This window comes from Octopus sinensis, unplaced genomic scaffold (assembly GCF_006345805.1).
Source record: "Octopus sinensis unplaced genomic scaffold, ASM634580v1 Contig16006, whole genome shotgun sequence".
In the NCBI taxonomy this organism is placed as follows: Eukaryota; Metazoa; Mollusca; class Cephalopoda; order Octopoda; family Octopodidae; genus Octopus; species Octopus sinensis.
This window is the reverse complement of record NW_021834067.1, coordinates 4,603-26,787: the sequence shown is the minus strand read 5'-3', so window position 1 is coordinate 26,787 and position 22,185 is coordinate 4,603. Positions and strand designations below refer to the sequence as shown.

At 38.7% G+C, this 22,185-nt stretch overlaps 2 protein-coding genes across 2 annotated transcripts; one reads left to right on the top strand and one right to left on the bottom strand.

Annotated features, from left to right (window-relative positions):
* Positions 1 to 9,638: 9,638 nt before the first annotated feature.
* Positions 9,639 to 10,343, top strand: LOC115230638. The gene has a single exon (XM_029800778.1). The coding sequence runs from the start codon at positions 9,639 to 9,641 to the stop codon at positions 10,341 to 10,343; it is 705 nt and encodes a 234-aa protein (XP_029656638.1).
* A 318-nt stretch (positions 10,344 to 10,661) lies between these two features.
* On the bottom strand, positions 10,662 to 17,369 carry LOC118761646 (kinesin-like protein bimC). The gene is made up of 4 exons (XM_036499748.1): positions 17,276 to 17,369; positions 12,753 to 12,922; positions 12,007 to 12,221; positions 10,662 to 11,471 (listed from the first exon to the last, which is right to left on the bottom strand). The coding sequence occupies exons 1-4, from the start codon at positions 17,367 to 17,369 to the stop codon at positions 11,195 to 11,197; spliced, it is 756 nt and encodes a 251-aa protein (XP_036355641.1). The 3' UTR covers positions 10,662 to 11,194.
* Positions 17,370 to 22,185: the final 4,816 nt, after the last annotated feature.

Below are 22,185 nucleotides of genomic sequence, written 5' to 3'. Positions count from 1 at the left end.
GACTATCGTGTCTACAAAGCACTTATCAATCAAAACAATTCTGCATAAACTGAAGGTGCTCACACTCCTTTAGAACTTGTAATGCACGTGCAGTCCGTGCCCCCTGCCTTGTCGAGGACATGACAGTAATGCGTGTTTAATCGACGACAGCCTCCCAAGTCCTCACAAAGAGTAGGCCTTGTGAAGTGCAGGAACCGTGCGAGTGCACTCCTGCCTGTGATTGTGACAAACTCGAACCCCCCGTGGTTTGTGAGCAAGTGGATTAATAATATATCCCAACCTGTGCAGTAATTGTATACATCTTTTGGTGTGGATTCCACATTCGAGGTAGTTCACATCCACGTAAAATACATCATTCAATACTCTATATGTGCCGAACTGTGCAATCTCTCCGTCATATGACATAAAATATTTTCCGTTGATGTGTGTTTCATAGTACTTCAATCTTCCGTATTCTGCGATCTCCTCGTCCGTGGTTTGGATTGTGATCAAATTTTTTCCGCTTCCCGGAACTTTGTTGAGGATGACGTCGTAGAACTGAATGGGAGTGTTGTGGGAGGAGTTGAATGTGACCTTTCGGCCTCAGATGCCTTTAAAGGGCTTCTTTCAACTTTGTGCGTCCCTTCGGTAGGGGGGCAGAGGACGGACTCGAAATTGGACATGAATTCAGCGATCTGCGCTTTCAAAACTTTAGCAAGGGATTGCCTGCTTCCTCTTGAGACCAATACAAGAAAGATGGAAAAAATTGATCATTTGGCTACGCAGTGTGGGAAGGTGTTAAACAGTACAACAACGAACAAAACCCCTCTTAATTAACAAATATAAATACTTTATTGGCGCTCATTAAAACTTAAGTAATCTGAAAATGAATAAATTTATCACTATCATGATTAATTTTGTTTTTAATTTGTTTTTTTCCGTTTTTAAAGTCGAAATTTTGAAATAATTTTTAATTTCATTCACTAATGAACTGCAATTAAGAAACAAGAAGCCGTGAAGACAAGTAAAACGACCGAAAACAGTCTTTCTGCTTTTTATTTTTGGCTCTTGGATATTTGAAGTTAAATCATAAAGTTTTACAGAAAAACGATTGATAAGATTTACTTCATTAATTTCATTGATATTTTTAATTTTTTTCTTTAAGTCTAGTAAATGCGAAGTTATATAATGTCACCGTCCAGACCGGTCGAGGGGCCAGATCGGTCACGTTCGAAATTTTTAATAAAAAGTACTTTTTTGAGGTTATTTTCTTTTTCTGTTCATTACTTTTTTGATTTTAATATTTTTTTCGCAGAAATTTCTAAGTTACTAATTTGATTGAAAATTCGGATTATACAAGAATACACAATGAAATTGTGAGATGCATCCACATGCACTTGTGCCGTAGATTTGTATTCAAAAAATCCAGAAGACTGAAAAATCACTCTGTCCAGAGTCTTATGTGCTACACCATGGCAGAAATACGAGTTGATACAACAATTCCAACAGAGTTGAAAATACAATATAACAAACCTCACATTTTCCTCTATGACAAAAAGAGAACCTAATATGGCTTATTGAAGTGGGTGTGACTTCAATAGATAACCTAAGAGAAGATTGAGGATCATGGCGGGGACGATCAAAGTAGAGTCATGGGGAACTCCGAAAACAAAAATTTAAGAGTCGTCTAATTAGTGTTTATACTTGATGTTCTTTTCATTGTTTTGTTATTAATTTTACAATTTTAAATGCTAGATTTGATCATTTTAAGTGCTAATTTTTTTAATTATAAATTCTAGATTTTGTGATTGTAGGGCTAAAATTTTTTTTAATTGCTAGAAAAAACTTGCCCTTATTAGTAATAACAGATTAATGGTTAGTTTTTTTCCTAACATTTAAATCGAATTACGAAATGAAACCAAGATAGTTGATTTGAATAGAGTTAAAAAATGTTAAGTTTTTTGAATTTTTAGTAATTATCTGCAATTATTTTTAGTCAGTCAGTAATTAGTGTCAAACTATGTTGGTCATCCTGTTAACCCTTTCAATAAAGGTCGCTCTGGTCGCCAGTGTGGGCTGCCACATAATAGTTGTACAGTGAGAGAGCGTGTTTATTAATTGCTTTTGACAGGTTCACTCCATTCAGTTTTTTAAAATCACAATTTCGATCATTAATGCTAAAATTATTTACGATTCATTAACTTATTAACTTCATTAACTCTCTGTCGATGGTACCCATCACTCACTATCCAGTTGAGTCAGAAAGCAGTCTTCGTCAACTTAGAGGACAGACGAGATTCCTCCCTGGAATTTACCTCCCAACAGAACAAGAACATGTTAGGCCTATTCAATAACATTGACCAAAACATAGTAAATGCAGACACCTTTCTAAGTAGGCTGATAAAGGACATGTCCGATAATGTATTGAGCACAGACCAATTCGTGGAAAATACACAACTCATATGATACAATACAACCTGTTAGAATACATTCGTGTATACCACAAATTGACCAGTTTGACACTTGTTTAAAAGAGTACAGTGAGTCTATCCATTTTGGTGTGACTCCCCCAGTCTAGATTGCCTGCAAGCGCATTAGGGCTGTTCAGAAGTAAGACGAGTTGTGTACTTCACGAACTAGTCAATGAATTCACACTTCTTACTCCAATATACTTTTCTATATCATCATATATATTCTCATTGTACACTACAGGTTGCCCTTTGTACAGTCACTCCTCGGAATACTGGATGATGGAGAAAAAGTTCGAGAATTGCTGACCACTTCCAGAAACAAACTATATTGGACACCCACAGAGCCTGTCAAACGAAATAACACATTCTGAGGTCAAAAGCATTTCTCTGTATGAACAACAACAGAGCTTCAGTATGTGACGGAGTTCCGTGGTAATTACTCAAATATGACCCCAATAGCTTAGCCAATCGCGACAGAAATATTAAAACCTATTCAGAAACCAGAAATACGAAGAGGACCGTCTGGAAACTTAAGACCGATAATACTGGTCACCACTCGAAAGAAAACTATTAACTATTATTCGAGGCCGTATATCAAAGTCCGTTGATCGATATCTTTCTTGCAGTCGGAGTGGTTATTTTCAGGAAAATATTTGTAAATCTTATTTTTAAATTTGTGACCTCATGAATGTACATTTATTTTGGATAATCATCGATTTTGAGCGTTAAAACTTCATCTAAAACAAATTTTTCAAAAATTGTGAAACTCAAGCGAGCAGTCAATTCCCAGAAATGCATTCGGGCGGGCGGGAAGCACAACGACCTGGACGACGTGGGGAAGGACTCGTACCACCACACATTGTTCGAAATGCTGGGAAACTGGTCATTCGGGGACTACTTCAAGGCCGAAATGGCTGCGTGGGCAATCCAATTCCTGGTAGACGAGTTGGGGTTGTTGAGGGACAATTTTTATGTGACGTACTTCGGGGGGGACTCCTCAATCGGCCTCAGAAGCCCCACCACCGACAGAGGCAAAGACGTGTCACCAAATTCCACGTGTTATTGACCTCATATGAGCTGATATGTATTGAAAGCGATTGTCCTGAGGAAAGCGAGTACTTTGGTGAGCAAGTACTGGGTGGGTGGCGTAGTGTTGAGGAGGATGTTCTGTGAGGAATGGCTGGTCTAACTCACTGAGGAGTGTGCAGATGTAGGAGGGGCGTGTTAAGGACTGTCCTCCCCCGCCAACACATTGCCCATCACTTCCAATTATTCTCTGAATACTCACTACCTGCCATTCATTCGATAACATGGCACGCAGCTGCAACGAGTTGACCTGCCAAATCACTGCTCTTATTTCCAACCAATCCCCCCTCCGTCGACTGCCTCTCCATACTCAAAATTCCCTTCTGTCTAAACTCACGTACACCCCTCTCCCTCCCGGCACAAACTACAACTCTTGTTCACCACTTTCTGCCACGACACCCTGGAGGGCAGAGCAGTAGGGATAGTAATGACTTGAACTGTCGTTGATGATCGGCGTCTAGGAATACAAGAGGAGTGCTAAGACAGCCACTCCGAGTCTCCATTTGATCTTTAAACACATATCTCTGCATTTCCATACACTTTGTATTTTCAAACAACCACTGCCTATTGCCCTAGTAGTAATTAACTAAAGAATCAGGGGTTTAGTATAATCTGTTAATTGGATATTAAGATGTGATAAAAATGTAGTCACAAATGTTAAAAATCAGCTTGATTGTGGATCATGTTATATATTTAGCTTAGTTTGTAAATAAATACTCTCCAGATTTCCAGTATAGAAAGTATATACGCGCTTAAGCATGGCAAGTTGGTTAGTTTTAGTGAACAAAACGTGCTTGATTGCTGTAAGTATTGTCGATGTAAAAGCGGATACCCGTATTACGCTTATGAATATATCATTTAAAATTGGGGAATCAGCACAACTGAACAGTACCCTTATCTAGGAATTGTTTATGAAACACTTTATAATAGAAATAAGAATGCAGATATAAAAACAATCCAGTAGTATTCACAAATTATGTCTATACTTACCATTCCTTGGCATTAAGAACTTTACTGGAAATTGGTCCTATTTGGATTACAATTTGTATATCAAATTATTTGTATTCAGGAGGTATAATTGTGTTGAATTAAAGGAATTTTTGATAATCCTGGATGTGACCGCGTACATAGAACGTGTCTCGTTGAATATGGGGTAGATAATAGAAAAGAATACTGGCTCATAAAAAACAGGCATTGAAATTAAAAATAGTTGGTGTCGTCCTTGGGGGAAGATGGTTACCTTAGAATCGTAAGGAAAAAAATTAGCCAGTTGTCACGTAAAATTCGCTTTCACCGATTCTTGGTTAATTAACTAAAAATGAGACATCTTTAATTATAATTTTAAATCGCAACTGATGTTTATTGATGCCAGGATGATGTCTTACTATTGTTTTGGATCCACATTTTTGGTCAATACCAGTGTCTTACTAGGCAGAAGACGTAACATAGATTTCAGTCCTGTGAGGCACACCCTACTCCTTCGTCTACTTAGAAAGTTGGTGATCCATAGTTTGAGCTTCCCTAGAAACTTGTTTTAAATTATTTTGCTTAATAGAATCTTCCTCAAAACTAAGTCGAAAGCTATGTCTATATCGACGGAACAGAGTTGATATAATTGATAAATTGCCTTCTTTCATCAGATTGCCTTTTTTGTGTAAATGAAGTTCAATATGTGTACTGTTAAAATCTGAAAAAATTGACTAACTTTGGCTCCCAAAAAAGCAAACGAACAAATAAAGATAACAATAAAAATGAATTTTTTGAATCAAAAGAAAAGACAAAAAAGGGAAAGTATATATGTTAGCTCTTTTCTCAAAAGTCAAGTAGGAATCAGTAGCAACTTGATTCAGTGTTGAAAAATGCATCGCAATGCATGGATTGGAATCGATCGATTCCATCTGTCAAGGGTTCGAATCCCAGCGGCTGCCTGTGCTGGAAGCTCCGTTCTGGTTTGAAGAGTGACGCCATCATGGACATCTCATAATCTATAAGTGTGACTTGACCCTTTTGGGATACACTTAACTCACTCCACCTTAGTAAGAATTCGGTGTTAGTAGAGTGAACAATTTAATGTGGTCTATAACATGAGATGGTTGATGCTAAAACACCCTCCATCATGCTCGATCGACATTTGTTCGAATTGGGTGGTAAAAACTCAAAATTCCTCGATAACGCTTGAATGGGGTCTCATTTGAAAATGAGTGTATTGTTGTATGTAGACTGAAGAATCGAGACACATTTATCTTTATTAGGATACTTCAACTTCGACAGTGATTTTGTAATTCAGTGATTAAAACGCTCAACTATTTTCTAAAAATAATTCTGTGATTAAAATGCTCAACTATTCTCTAACCCTCGGACTGTCCACATGCGGCTTAATGTACCCATCCTCGCTCAAATCCAGCACGTGGAAGGAGGGCATTATTTCGCCGTCTCCTTGAAGACAGTCTCCCTCGCACGAGTAATAGGGGAAATGGGGGAGACCAGTCCCGTCTCTCCAGTTTTCTGAAGTCCACAATGGCCTACATGTGGTGTATCTTACATCATCCAAATGGTTGTTTTGATATTTGGCTCTTTTTAGATGATAGTGGACCTCTTTGGTCAGTAGCTCTACTTCCTCAGTGGTGATAAAGTCCTGTCTGAGCAACACGGAGGAACATATTTCATTTACAGTTCGAGGATCAGTCCCCTCCACAAAAGCCTCGTTAAGTGAGCAAAGTGGCCAATGCATTGAGCAATGTTAATTAAAAAATAATTACAGACTGACCTAATAATATTTAGCGCTTTTTGGAAAGGAAAATATTTATGTAAATGGGTGCTGTTAGTTATGGTTAGATAAAGTCACAGGAGATGATTGACTGATTAGTGCTTTTGATGATCGACTGATTATAGTCCTAAATGTGCTTTTCTGGCTTACCGTCACGTCTAGGAACGTCGGGAAAATCCTCCAAAATACCACCCACCGAATAGAGGAACTGTAGCTATACAAACATGTCTTCCGTCTTTTCCCATATAAAATAAATTTATTTAATTTTGTTTTTTTTCAGTGGTGAAACGTATACTTGAATAGACTAATTATAAAGCAATAAGAATATTCATAATATATGGCAGCGACCCAATTGCTTGTCCTTACAGTTTTGGCATGCACGTTTGTGATCAACTCAAATAACCCTCAGTCAGACCTGGCAATCCCTCAGTGGGATCAACTCGGGTAACAACAGCATCTCGGAATCAAGCACTGTTATCGACCTAGATGACCAAAACACCTCGAAATACATGGGGATCGGGGCAATCAGCGGCAAGGTAGTTTCTCCTCAACTTATTCTTAGGCGACATCCAAATATTTGACCAATTATTCCAATTTCCACCAAATTATGGAATTACTTTTCCGGGTAATTCATTAATTAAATCAGTTCAGCCCAAATACGGAGCATCTCTGCAAATCCTCAAAGTCGAAATTGGGGGCGACTGTGAATCCTCAAGTGAGCCAGTAATGCCACATCTCCAGGCGGCAGTGAGGCCTCTCACATGCACACCGAACACGACGAAAACTACTTTCGAGGATACGAGTGGAAAATCATGACTAAAGCCAAAGATGTCGTCTTTATCCTTAATTTATAGTTAAATAACAAACTCCATCTGAGCGGACTCTCCTGGTGCTTCCCCTCCTGGCTGGAGGGTATGTACTTGCATCAACATAAACTGGCGAACTACACCACCAAATGGATTACTGGGGCGAAGAAACACCACAACTTGACGATTGACTCCATCGGGGTTATTCCTGGACTAACTCACAGATTTGGAATCAAAGACTGTACAACAAGAGCTGCATGCAGGTTGGACTGTGGGATGAGCCGAGTAGATTCTGCGGGATAATCTTAGCCAATGCTGCCAGGACACTAAAATAATCGTAGACGGAGTCCCCATCATCAACCGGGATATGGAGAATGATCCCACACTTGCCGATTTGGTGGATATCGTCGGGTTGATTTTTGTCTACCAATCAGATTCCATTACCCTAATAACTACTACAACTACAACTCTCAAGGAAAACCCCAGATCGCCTCCGAAGACAAGTTCGACGGCGGATTCGTGGCTGTGTTTTATTTTTATGCATATTCTAAGAGATTCAACAGGAACTACATCAACCACTCTCTAACGGGATTCCTCGCGTGGTCCCTCACCTCGTCCTACAACCCGGGCTTCCCCAACTACGAAACGGGAATCATCCGCGCTTTGGAGCCCTGGAGCAACTACTTCTCCGTCACGATCCCATTCTTCGAAATTGGTGACTTGGCGAACCTAACCGCCCAGCTCATGTGACACACCACGTGGATATGGATTGGGTGTTTTTGGAAAGATCTGCTGGGTTTGCCGACTTTGGGTCCTACGTTACTCTGGCCAGTCCGAGTCGAGAGGACTTTTTAATTCTGGTGGAGACGACGGTTGCATGGCTGGTTTACTTGTTCAGGAAGTCGAGTCCGTAATAAACAACAAGTTCATAGTCTCGAAGAATAATACTGTGTTACACGTTCGGAGGACCAAGTTGACCAACGATGGCGACAAATTTGCCAAAATGGCGGACGTGGAGGTTGATTTGTGTGTATAAGCCAGATCGTGGACGGAGAATTCAGTTTTACATTCGAGCCGGACTGTGTGTATTCGTTTAGTACGAGGGACACCAACGACATCACTCTGCCCAGCATTCCGCCCTCCGCCAGCTTCCCCGACATTTTCATTGAGAATTTTGAACATCTTGAAGTTAACTCTGAGGCTCCCTACCTTTCCCAACAATGCGGGTCGTTCGAAGTGATGGAGGAAAGTGGGAATCGTTTTTACCGTCAAATGGCGCCTGCGCCGCCCACATTGTGGACACCCGCTACTTGCTACACACCATTCGTTATGCTCCCCCCGTCCGCCCTCAAGTTGGCATGCTTTTTCTACTTAGTTCGGTGATTTCCGTTAGAGTGAAAATATTGCCCAAATTGAATGTGATGCCGTTCGTAATGCTGCGAATGATTCAACGAGAAATCAATATCTACAATGCCGAAGGACTTTTCTTTTTTTACGACACTCAGTTAAACGAAGCATATATCTACAACGATTTGGGTACACACAAATTGTGACTCGCCCTTAGCACGCCAGTCCTTGATTGCACGGATTCCTAACGCCACCACACTGCCCGTACCCGAATGGATAACGATGAGGTTCAGTGCACACGTTTGATTATTATATGAGTTCCAGAATAATAACATTACTGCCAGGATTCAAGGGAATTTGATCTATGCGAATACAACTAACGTGACCAATGGAATATTCACCGGCTTTGGACTGTCGGGATTCGAGGTGGCGGACTTTGACGACGTTGAATACTACGGTTTCAACTAATCATTTTCTCTATCAACTAATCATGGACTTTATTTTCTCTATCACTAACTTTCCTGATTAAAATATTGCTTAAAGCCACTCTTAAAATAAAGAAATTATATTAGCACTCCTTTAGCTCTCATAATCTAGATCAGCGAATCGACCAATGCAGGATATATGATTATATAGTATTTAAGAAAGTAATTATTAATTTTCTTGTTGTTGTGGCCATGTTGGTTTCTGCTAAGAAATGAAATTCTGTATCATCCGACTTATCTACATAAGTTACTAAAAGAAAAAACAAAAGGAACGTAGACAATGTGGTTGGTGACTTGTCCAAGACTCAAGAAATGGTTAACACAAATCTTAAAGAACATCTTCTGACTCTCCAATGCCTGATTGACAAGGTTCATACTGTGTACCACAGACGGTGGGTTACGGAGGTCGTTGAGTTGCAAGATTCAGATTTGGGCACCCTGTCCTTTTACGTGTTTTTATGACAACCACATAAAAGGTATTGAATATAGCAATTTATATATGGGAGAGTGTAGATTAATCAATTATTCTAATTAAAAATTGCATTTGAATTATCTTTTAAAAATGGCTTACCCAAATCTGAACGAATGCTATTCCAATTTTATCATGACTTGAAGCATAAAGCCGATTACTGCCTAAGAAAGGGAATTCTACGGGTCGTTAATTCAAAGAAAACTCATATCATATGAGTTGAGTCATATGGCCACTATCGTAGAATTCATATCCCGAAAGTACAATATCGAAAATATAAATGAACTGACAATAACGAAATTGGTGGAAATTCAACATGAATATCTAATTAGGCAGATTGAAACTAAGCCATTGCATTCTTTTCTTTTCCAGTGTTTGAAGGACACTGAAGTTAATGTTAATGAATCTGCAGGGTGGCTAGTTCATGGAAACAACTCTGCAAGAACTGAAGGAATGTGTTGTCTACTACAGGATCAAAATTTGTTTTTTGATAACGGAGAAAATAAATGCAATTCAGCAAAGAAGATCGTTGATCACCTTGCTACCAGATGTGGACGAATGCTGAACAGCTCTTATCTAAGACGGCATAATGAAATTGTCAAATGTCTACATTTGCATTTATGCCGCCAATACGGAATAAGAAAAACGAAGAAATTAAAAACTCACTCAGTTCAATCTGTTGTCGCCAATGAAGTTGTGGAAATTCGAGTGGACACAACTATTACGGATACGGCTGTTTCAAACGGTAAACCAGATATTTTTGTCCATGACAAGGTGAGGAATACAATTACACTCATTGAAGTTGGGATTACCTCACAAAATTGCCTAAAGCAAGTTGAAGTGGAAAAGTTCCACAAATATGACCTTTTGGCAAATGAATTAGGGGCGATTCATCTGGCTAAAGTGAAGATAATCCCTGTTGTACTTACTTGAGATGGAATTGTCTCATGATTCTTCAAAAGTCATAGGAATGCACTCCTCGACCCCAAAATATTAAAGTATCCCAGCAATTTAGATTCCGTGAATGCACTCCTCGACCCCAATCGTTGCTTTGAAATATCACTATTCAACAACATGACTAACTCAATTGACACCGCAGCCACCCCAGCACCCTCCACACAGCCTCAAATCCCAAGCATGCTGCCAAATGACCTGGAAGTCCCCCAAACACCATTCAATCCCACTTCCGAGGTCAATTTTGCTATGAGACCCCAACTTCAGTACAGAACTGTCTAACACCTGCAGGAATATCGTCTGTACTCTCAACCTTGGGTCAAACTTGACTTGAAACACATCGCTCTACAATGCAGAATACAACCAAAAGCGATTTGCGGCAGTGATTATGAGGATTAGGGACCCGAGGACCACTGCCCTGATCTTCAGTTCTGGCAAAATGGTGTGCACAGGGGCTAAGAGTGAAGAAAAGGCCAAGTGGGCAGCCAGGAAGTACGCTCGTATTGTCCAGAAGTTGGGATTTCCGGTGGTTTAGTCGAGCCATTGCTGTAGGCGGTGTTTTCTGAGTTCAAAATTCAGAATATGGTCGGGTCGTCGGATGTGCAGTTCGCACTCCAGTTGGAAGGACTTTACTATGCACACAAACATTTGTGCAGGCATTTCTCTCACTTATTTGCAGTTATGAATCCGAGTTGTTTCCCGGACTGATTTATAGAATAAATCAAATAATCCACCGATATCGCTCGTCAGTTATATAAAGTGAATTTTTGTTAGTAATGTCCATCATTTCAGCCTTAAGAGAAGCAATCTCTAATTCGTACAACTAAAAATCACAATCCACCATCACAAACCTGAGTAAGCTGGCTTTTTTCTATTTTGGGGTTCTTTTCAGGCGTATTTTTAATATTTTGTGCTCTTTTGGCAGAATCGAGTGAGTTGATTGTCTCTTCTAGGCAACTTCCAGCTGGGGAAATGTTGACTGTCATTGCTGTTTTAGTGGTCCCTCCAAATGAATCTTTGAGGATTCTTGTCAGTTTGCTCTCTCGGTAAGAAATATGGGGAGATTTGATAGTCAAAGCATAAATAACTCGTCCCAAGGTCAATAAACTTTGATTTATGGAAGCTGAGAGTTAAAACCACCGCATTACCCGCCTCCCGAATTCTCTGCTTGCTACTCCCTGTTCGGCTACTTTCTTCAGATTCTGGCAAATCCACCTGATGACAGTCAATTAATAAATAAATGCTGAATTGAGTCATCTCCATTTCCAAAATTCTGTCGAATGTGGACAGTTATAGTAAAAATTGTGTGTGATCGGCTTGAAATTAAAAATATAACCAAACCTAGATTTATCATTGCTGAGAGTAGCGGCAGTTATTCTTCGGAGTCAAGCAAGATTGATTTTTTGGTAAAGTTCCTTCTGATTCTTCACAACGACTTCACTAAGCCCTTAATGATGACAGCTCCCTTTCGAAAATATAAATAAAAATAACTTTTTTCATCGAATCCTCAAATACAGAAAGCTTAATGTCACTCTCCTCCTCTTTAGCAAGCAGATCATACAATTCTTCGTTAAAGAGTTCAAGAAATGACAGTTTCATTGATGTATAGCAGTCCTATGGCACATATAGACAGATTGAATACCATTTTTTCAATTTTCGATAAATATCGCCAACGGCACGAGGAATGATGCCTGCACGTGAAAGTACTGGCCACTCATTGTAAGTTTGATCATTATAATCGTCCTCCATTGTGTATGTTTTCCCAGCACCTGTTTGTCCGTATGCAAAGACAGTAAAATTGTAGCCGTTGATAACTTTGGAGATAGCTGGTGTCACAATTGTGCTGTAAATCTCTTCCTGAGATGAGTTTTAATCGAAAATTTTGCAAAATTTGAAATTCTTAGTTTCATTTCCATTCTTATCGGTAATGGATATTGCATTTTCTGAGGTCGTTTTAATTATGTTTTCTGAATTTTGTGTTTCTTCTGAATTTTGTGGTCTATTGGGTTTAGTTATATCGTATAATATAATCTTATTCTTATATAAACTAATAATGGGGAATTAGACATAACAACAAAAACAAGTGAGCTGCAAAATTTTAGTCATTTATATTATTACTTTATTAAGCAACTTACTCGTATATATATCATATGTAACTTTTTGTAAATGATGACGTTTCAGTTAGACTAGGAGCCCGCACACTCGGTAGCTATCGAAAATACAAATAACCCAAACTTTATCCTTCCGATACAGTGATCTGATCACAGGTCTACCCTTGTAAACTGTACTGGAACGGTCAACGTTGGTGAACTCTACCACCCCACATGCACCAAAAAAACGATTTCCTCGCGACTATCTGTTTCAACTCGTCTCGCCGCATTTTAAAACGGTCAGAACTTCTCGATTTGCTGTCTCTTCCTTCAATCTGTGGTATCTGGATGATGCCACATTAGGAGGGTGTGCTGGACACGTAATTCGGATGTCGAACATATCGTCCCAGCTCTGGCTGAGCTCAGCCTTTCGGTCAATTAAACGAAAACCGAGATCATTAATGTCTCCTGTTATAAAAGCGAACATATATTATAGTAAAAAGAATTAGATTCACGTGGATGAAAAATTCTAAAAAAAGTACAGTAAAACCTCTCGAATCTGCTTGTTGAATTTCCTATGGAAGATTCTCGAATCCGCCTGTTTCTCGAATCCGTTTGTCATTAATTTGAAAAATTTTTTATACTTAATTGTTAATCAAATTAATTATTTAAATTACACGCCACGCTGTTTTTTTGAGATAAGTCGTAGTACTGTAGACTTTCTATCAACGAAAATTTTTTTATTTTTCGTTATATTTCTGACAACCCGTCAATGTCTGCTTTACAATTTTCTATAATTTTTTCTGTCAGACTGTAAAAGACGATTTCTTCGAGAGCAATAAACGATCTTAAGTCAAAATCCGACCGATTAAACAGGACTGATATAAAAACATTCAACGCTACAATAATTTCTAAACTCAAATTTAAAGAAATTGATGAGAAACTGGTAGCGTGGATTAGCCTAAAGGAGTCAAAGGGAGCAATTTTATCCGATTCAATAATCATTTCAAAGTCTCTCAAATTTGGAGAAAATAATGGAGCATTTAAAGCAAGCCGTGGGTGGAAAGAAAAGTTCAAGACCCGAAATGGTCTTAAGCTAAGAAAACATCACGGCGATATGGGATCAATTAATCATAATGAAAAATCCATTACTGATTTCAACGACATAACCAGTTTAAAAATTCAACAATATTGATTGGATAACGTTTATAATGCTGATGAAACCGGTGTTTTTTACAAGGCAATTCTTTCGAAAAGTGTATGTACAAAATGAAGACCTGGAATAAAGTTGTCGAAGGATCGATTTTCATTATTAATATGTGCAAAATGTTCCGGAGAAGATAAAAGAATGCCATTGATGATAGGAAGATTTAAAAATCCTAGATGCTTCAAAAATTTTAACTTTGGAAATTATGTTACCTACACATATTCGAACAAAGCATAGATGAACACTGAAATTTTTAATAAATGACTGACTGATTTTGAATTTGAGCTGGCAAGGGAAAAAGAAAAATTTTACTTGTGATTAACCAATGTTTTTCTCATCAAATCATAGTCACTTTGAAGTTTATAGAAATTCTTTTTTGTCTCCAAGAACATCCTCATTGTTGCAACCAATGGATCAGGGAATAATAAAATGTTTTAAAGCTGAGTTAACAGAATTGAAAATAAACAAAATAATAGAAAAGATTGAGGCAGGAGAAAAACATCAGAATGCAATTAATACAATCACCCTTAAATCTGCTGCGCAATTTACTTTCTTTGCTTGAAATAACTTAACTCCCACAACTATTTGAAATTGCTTTCGGCATGCACAATTGATGAAGAAATAAATAACATTAACAAAGATTATGAGAATAATTATGAAGAATTAATTAAAAAATGTGAAATCAATGATGCAATTTTTTATGATAGATTTCTTGAATATGTCTATATTGAAAAAGAAGAACTAATTAAATTTTTGGAAGGGCAATCTCGAGAAGATAAAAAATCTCAACCAGTACTTGATTTTATTTAATGACTAAAATTAGGAAACAAGTGATGTTGAAAAAAAAGTTGAGCTATCGGAAGCTTTTAGACCACTAGAGATCATTAAAACTTACATTTCTCATCAAAAATTCAAATGATGATCACGAAAACATTAATTGTGACCGGTTCACAATGAGATACGGTTGAATACGAGCCGTTAAAAAAATCGATAATTAATATACCGATTTAAAAGGCCTATTAATATAAAGGCAAACGCCCCTTTGGCTCCAACTGTCATCAAATACGGCAGGTTGAGTTACGTCCATCGGAGATCTTCCTAAGGAAATATGGAAATTTCAGCGAGATTTGTTGTTTTGATGATTGACGTGATTGCAATCCTCCTGGAAAGGTTACTCTGTTGAGTGACGAACAATATCAAGAAAGCATTTTTAGAAAAAATTATTATTTTCAATTATGAATTGACAAAAGTATCAAATTAATTGACGGTGTGTACGAATTCCAGAACTCTTTTTCAACCTCTTGTTTTTAATTTTCTTTAAAGAGGCTTCACTTTTTTTTAGATTCTTAAACAAAATATGAAAAAGTTAACACGAGTTTATGAAGAGCCTGGTGGTCAGCTCAAAGACCCCGCGCTGCGTATCGAGTGGCAGTTCCCGCGGAGCACCGCGACCGAGATTCGCTGGAAGAGCCAGCTCGTCTCCCTCCGGTCGGTTTCACTTATTTTCAAAATTAGTTTCATAATTTCTTGCCTATTCTTAAAAATCCGTGAAACTTGAGACTGAGAACAGTTGAATCTTGCAGATAGAGCTTCCTGTATACGGTCGATTGGACACAAACTTCCCTTAGCCCCCTGCAGTTGATGAATCAAGAGTGAAGATATGGGCATGGAAACGTGAAATTGTCCAAGATAAATGCGACGCAATGACTGAAGGAAGAAATGAATCCAATATTATTTTATATTGGATCTATCATCGAATCTCTGTCTTCGTGCTCCGGGAATACATATTGCGGCGTAGCTGAACTGATCCATAGGCTATTGAATAGTCTTTTAGCCACCTAGCCTAGCTAGCATTTAATTTTTTCTTAAAAAACTAGGTATTATTCCATTGTCTGCCCGGCTTACTTAGTCTTTAAAGGTGATCAAAGCATGAAACTATACGCTAAATATAAATCTGAATAATTGGGGACCACTATGAGGAATGCTCGATAAGGACTACTTCTTGAGAATGGATCTTTCCCCTCCTGAGAGGATATAATAAGGTCGGACTTTCGAAGCACCGGCTGCTTTCGAAGCAGACCACACACAACTGTGTTACTAATAATAGCCTTTTCCAGAAAGCTATAGTACTTTATGACCCCGCATAGGCAAGACATAAACTTTATTTTTAAGTGAAGAACAGTTAATGTTAATTAATCGTAGGTAGAGGCTAACGTTCTTCATTATTTTTTTCATTTTTCTTGCGTGTGGGTCCTTCACAGACAATCTGGTTCCACCGCGGAGGACCACTGATGACAACTTCATTTGTCAAATCCTTTTCAAAGCATCGTTGTTGTTGTTGCGTAACCTCGATCTCACATTAGATTATGAGACCAGCAGCTTGCAGAAACAAGAGCGCCCTCCCAGGTAGCTCCTATAGGACCTCCAGGGAGTGAATGACAAATTTTTTGCGGAGTGAAAGAAGACCGGGACAGCGGAATAGATTGGCAGTTTTATGTTCGTCAACACAGCAAATGGGACAAAAGGGGAAGATCGAGATGTCCATTTTATGTGCATAGTGGTTTAATGAGGAGCATCGTTCCACCTTCCCTCAGATTGACAGCAGCCAAACTCGAACCTGTAACAAAAGTCACTCTAACCCGACATCTAACTACTGTGTTACTGTGCATACAAAATGACCAAAAAATGCTGAAATTCAATTAAAAATCCTGAAAAATGCTGACAATTAAAATCGAGGAACTATCCGGAGTGCCACAATTTTTTAACCAAAAAATAGATTTGAAGGAATTTTTTATAGACATGGTCAGGAGTCGGCACCCTTTTTGTGGCAAAAAGCCACTTTTTTTTACTTAAACAGCAATTAAGCATAATTAGTTACCCCGACCTCTCTAGCTTGTAGGAGGCCGGCTGTCCTCAGGCGCTCACTAGCGAGTGCTGGGCGCTTCCATAAGTCCATAATGCACGCCGGAGGCCCCGGTCCGGAGGAAGCTTCTCGAAGCAATAGGCATAGATGGTCCGGAGGAGGAGACCAATAGCCAGATTCATCAATTAGGAGGGAATGTCCGGAACGAAGTTGTGCCAGAGATGTTCTCGTTTCTCGGTCCAGCGAAGACTCCGAGTCGTCCACCAGAGGAGGAGAGTCGTCTACCAGTTTGTTCCATAATTAAAGAGCCGCCATATAAAAAATATTTTGTAAAGAAAAAATGAAAGAAAATTTAAAAATAGAAAGTATAAAATAATTGTCCCTGTATCTCACTGACAATTAGTCATTTTTAATTTTACACAAGAATTAAGACTTTCGTCGGTTAGCTAACTCATCAATTTGAGAAGTATGAATGATTTGCAGCATATTTGAAAAAAATTTGTCCTAATATGATTCATATATAATGCGTTCTACATAAATTTATTTATAACCCCCAAGCTTGCACAACATGGCAAGCCCAGCACAAACAGTCACAACTAATTAATCAAATGAAGGAGCAAGGAACGAAGGGATTGCTTGTGCCGATCAACATTAGCCTCCAAATCTTCATTACAGCCATCCGTCTCCAAAGAGAAATGGGGAATTTCTGGTATGTCCAGTTCCCATTTGTCAGCCTCCTACCGTAGCTCACCGCACTTCATTTGAATCCGGACGGGTTTCTTGCATAATGGAGATTCTTCATCGGTAATGTGATCAGGGGAGGTAGGAGGTACCCCTTTCGACATCTGTGTCGTGCCAGATGGACTCGTCGCCTCACGGGTGGGGAACGTTGACAAGATTTGACCCCGGCTGAAAACTTGGTTCTATCGGATTCGAACCCACGACGTTTGAATTCCAACATCCATAGTCTTCAGCCACTGGTTCTATATAAACACCATTTGGTTTCAAAAGCTCTTTCACCAATTCTACATGAAAAGTTAAATATAGTTATTAAAACCATCAACAAAACTAAAGCAAACAGCAAGTATGATCGTCTGTTTAGAAAATTTTGCTATGAGACTAAAGAAACACATGTCAGTCTTGTGCTTCCTCCGGATGAAGGTAGTTCGCAGGATCGTCCGGGAGAGTCATGTTTATAACTAAATATTTATAAATTAAATAACACCAAAAGGCAACTGTTCAACTGTCCACGACAAGCCACATCCGTCGAAATGAGAAAGTTAACACCTCCTTTCTAAACTAACTAAAACACAAAAACCTGAAACTCACTCAAATTTTCATTCCTTCTACTTTCCCCAGAATGGAAGGGCAGTGATTTAAACTTGCTGGCAAAAGGACTCCCAGCTGAAATACACCAATTAAAATACAATTATATATCCCAACAAAATAAGCATGCAGATTGTCCCAATCAAGCTTAGTCCTGCGGAATATAATCGCCCGATCTATCCCAAGTCTCTCAATCGTCCTCACTACGTATATCCCCATCAGTAACTTGACCCCTCGAGATCTCTCGTCTGAATACTGCCATAAAAATACAGGAAATATCTCGTGTCGGGTCATTTTGTGTACTCTATCAGTCGCGATTGGATTCGCAAATGTCATGTAATCTCGGTCCTCATCCGCGTCCACAAAACAAACCCGCAATGAGCACAACGCGGATTACAATCTGATGAACCGTCTCGGGAACACTGTCCTCTCTCTTGAGGTCGATGAAGGTGGCAAACGGCAGTCTTTGATTAGCAAATCGACGAATTGATGGATTGTGCAGTGTGGCCGAACAAATTATATTTTGACGACGAGTTGTGTTTGTTGGTAATAAAATGTTTTGGTAATACAAGCACACTCTGTCTGAACTGTTGATCAATGTGTCGGCTTCGTCTAGAATCAGGAATTTGCATCCCAGCGTATTGAGAGTGTCCGAATCCAAAAATTCCTTCAATTTACCCACCGTGGCAACAACAATGTGATTCTAATCTCAATAATTATATATACTTGTCCCACTCTACACTCATTCATCTGTTCTTCGACACTCCCCCCTCCAGTCAGCGACAAACAACTGCAGGAATAAGCCAACAACACAACTGAATGTTTGGCAAATATGTCCAAGTCATTCAATTGGGCAAAAGTCTGACCTGATTAATCGTACTAACCTACCTGAAGGACTAACTCTCGTGAAGGCTACAAATAGTGATAAAACACAGACCTCAATAATGAAGGCTAAAGGAGATCTGGGACTCCTCGAGGCTGTATGAGAAGGGGACTGTGCGACCATCTGTTCCAACTGAGAAGGGTAATTCTATTGGAGTGACCAGAAATACATACCGATGAAAATGGTCCAAAATTAGTACTAACGCGACAACACTTTAATTTAATAAATCGATTCAACTTTTAAAGCACTGGCAGGATAAAATGTTTCAAATTTTAAATTTTTTGGAATTTCAAAAGCCAAACCGAGGTCCCGGCCTAATTATGAGCAGGTAAACACTAAAACCGTTTTTGGTGAATCGAATAACACCCAAATCTCGGTCAATGAAAGACCCGACGACATCGTGGATACCATATTCCTCTCCATATGTCATAAATTGTCGGTTCGTAGACTTTTTGGCAGTGCTACCATATCCAAAACTAAATCTATCAAGTCCAATGCACAGTGCAGCTTGTCTGGTCGACCAACCAATTCGACATAGCCCATCATTCTTAACTACGATAACAATTATTGGCCCCACCAGTGTGATTTGTCCCAAACGAACAACGACAGCCTGTCCATCGATTGCCTACTGCACAACACTCGAGTCCTTCCATTCCTAAGAATTAGAAATAGTCCTCAACTCAAGTCGGGGTCACAATCAGCTTTATTCCACTCACAACGCGACTTTTCTGTGGTTGAATGAGTCACTCCAGTGGAAAGTGACTCGAAAACTACTTGCAAGAGTGGAATACAGAAGGCCTAGAAGGTTTGGAGAAAGGAATACAGCAGTATAATTACTCCCATTCTAGTTTGTAGATGGACTTGGCTATTTCCGGAATTACACCCATTTCTATCAGCCATTTCACAGACTAATGACTACCTTCAAAAGCAGTCATTCCCACGAGACAGGTTACAATTGTATATACTATTTAATTTAATAAAATTGATCAAATAATATATTTTATTAAATATTTTTTTCATATCTATTGATATTGCTGGGTTTTTAATAGGAAATGACAAATTATACAACTCCCATTGCAATTAAATACGCTGGAAGCGGAATTGTTGCCGCCGATATTCGAGAAACTATAAAGACTGCGCTTCAATCAAATGTATGTTGGTTATTTACTTAATTTAGTCGATACTAATATAATAAAAGTCATTCAGATTATTGCAGTTTCGGGAAGCTTTTCAAATTTGCAGAAATATCGGAACTTTAGAACTATCGTCATGTAATTTTCTATATTTTAGCATCAATATTTCTTTAATATATATTTTCAACAATTAGGAATTTTTTAATGTAGTAGAATATTGGTATTTTGAACAAATAATTTTTAAACCTCATAAAATTCCAGGTTATTAAAGTTTTTTGAGTTTTTTAAAAGTGATTATTTTTTTACTTTAACAATTATACCTTAATCATTGATCGTGCCGACATCGCATCAAGTTCTCAAAGGATATATTTTATAGGGTCAATAGGTTTGTTGGGACACAATTATGTCTACAGGAAAATATTCGTTTTGTTTTAGACAACTAAAAATTATGGGAATTAAACAAAAATATAAGAATATCATTAACATAATTGAAAGAGAGAATATAAGATAGGAAAAATTGGGAGGGAGAGAATACATTTGAAAAAGACAAATAAAATGTATTTGATTTCAGAAGTGGGAGCAAAATTTCAAAAAAATTAAGCATATTAAATAGCAACAGCCTTTATGGTTTGTCTCCAAATTTAATCAGTTTGAATTATATATACTAAGTATAATTTGTTTAACTTGATTGATAAATGGACCGTTTTAGGCTTGACATCTTGTCTGCAGTGGGACCTCATTATTTGTAATCATGGTACAGAATTCTCCCGCACTTCGTTGCTAAATGGTCAACAGTCATCGCTTTCCATTTACAGTCTTTGCACTGTTTCCGTTGACCATTACGTTTTTATCCAGCAAATATGAGAACAACCCTTCTGATCGGGGAGAGTTATTCCCATATTTCAGCCACGTTGATGACGACGATACGTCAATGTGCGGGTTGTCCAGGCTGGTAAAGAGAATCTTGTGAAAGACTTTTAAGTTGATCTTTTTAATTAGGGATTCCCTCTGAAGTTTGATCAACTCATTCACATTAACTTGGGTAGCATTCAGACCATACCTAGCCGACACGTAGTTTTTTATAGTCCCAAGGTGTGTACCACGCGTTTTTTCAAAAGCAATGATGACAACCTTCCTTTGGGATAAACTTGACCTACTTCACAAGGTGTCGTGCATCTTAGTAAGAATTCATTCACTTAAGTGTACGACGTTACTCAGTCCACGTTTTAACTGCCCGCAAGACAAGTATAATCTCTCCTTATTGCTTGCCAACACGTCGATGGGATTCTTTCGGAGTATTCTTCAGACAATGAGGTGGTGTACTCGTTCAAGGCATGAAATAAATTTCGTGAATTGAGGCAAGTTTTGCATTACATTGCTGCCCCTTTTAAAAAAACCTACTACGATACCCCTAACTACACACTTCCTCATTTCAAGTGTGATTAATGAGGCTGGACTTTCAACTAAGCCAAGATACTTATACTTTTGGTGCTCCTCCAAGACTTTGAATAGGTCACCACACACAGTCGCCGACTTGTTGTATTCAAGCTCCAGACACAGGCCCTTCATAAAACCTTCCAAGGCTTTGCCCATTGAGAGGAGGGTCTCTGAAGACCAAGCGAACAGTTTAATGCCGTTTATGAACATGATATGGTTGATGTTAAAACACATTCCGTCATGTTCGATTGACTTTTGTTTAAATTGGGCAGTGAGGACTTTACTCGACGGTTCTAAGCAGAGGACAAACAGCCACGAAAACATGCTGTCGCCCTGTAATATGCCCCTCTCTAGCTTAATCTCGCTTATGGCACGTACCTGTGCATCACAGTTGCAACAAATTTGATAAACTATGAAGGCAACTTGAGTCTTCACAGACACTCAACAAAGTAGGCATGGTCAACCGAGTAATATGCCTTCTTCACATCCACCCACATTGATACTAGTAAGTTTCCGTGGGCTCCCGCAAGGTATTTGTTGATCAGTGCCTGCTCCTTAACTTCCTGGCAATCCCATCGAGTACCTAACTGGTTCTCGGACAGAATTCCATTCACCTACATGAAATTTCTGACTTCAGTAGTCACTACCTTAGTCATCAACTTGTACAAATTAGGCATACAGGTAATCGGACAATAATCTGTCGGGACGGAAGGGTTATCTACTTTAGAAATCAGATAAGTGACCCCAGTACATAACCACTGTAAAATCGAGCCAGGGTTAAAAGTAAACTGATTCCGAAATTTGTTTCTCAATTAAGAAATAAAAATGACCCAAATTCCTACAAAAGTCTACAACTCCGATACACAACTAAATTAATTCAGG

Bases quoted from the DNA above. Each gene is read 5' to 3' on its own strand.
- LOC115230638 (XM_029800778.1), top strand. From the start codon at position 9,639: ATGGCCACTATCGTAGAATTCATATCCCGAAAGTACAATATCGAAAAT.
- LOC118761646 (XM_036499748.1), bottom strand. From the start codon at position 17,369: ATGTCGAAAGGGGTACCTCCTACCTCCCCTGATCACATTACCGATGAA. The intron at 12,923-17,275 runs GTGAGCTACGGT...CTTTTATAACAG, and splicing joins CCGGATTCAAATGAAGTGCG to GAGACATTAATGATCTCGGT. The intron at 11,472-12,006 runs GTATTCAATCTG...CATAAATCAAAG, and splicing joins TATCGAAAATTGAAAAAATG to TTTATTGACCTTGGGACGAG.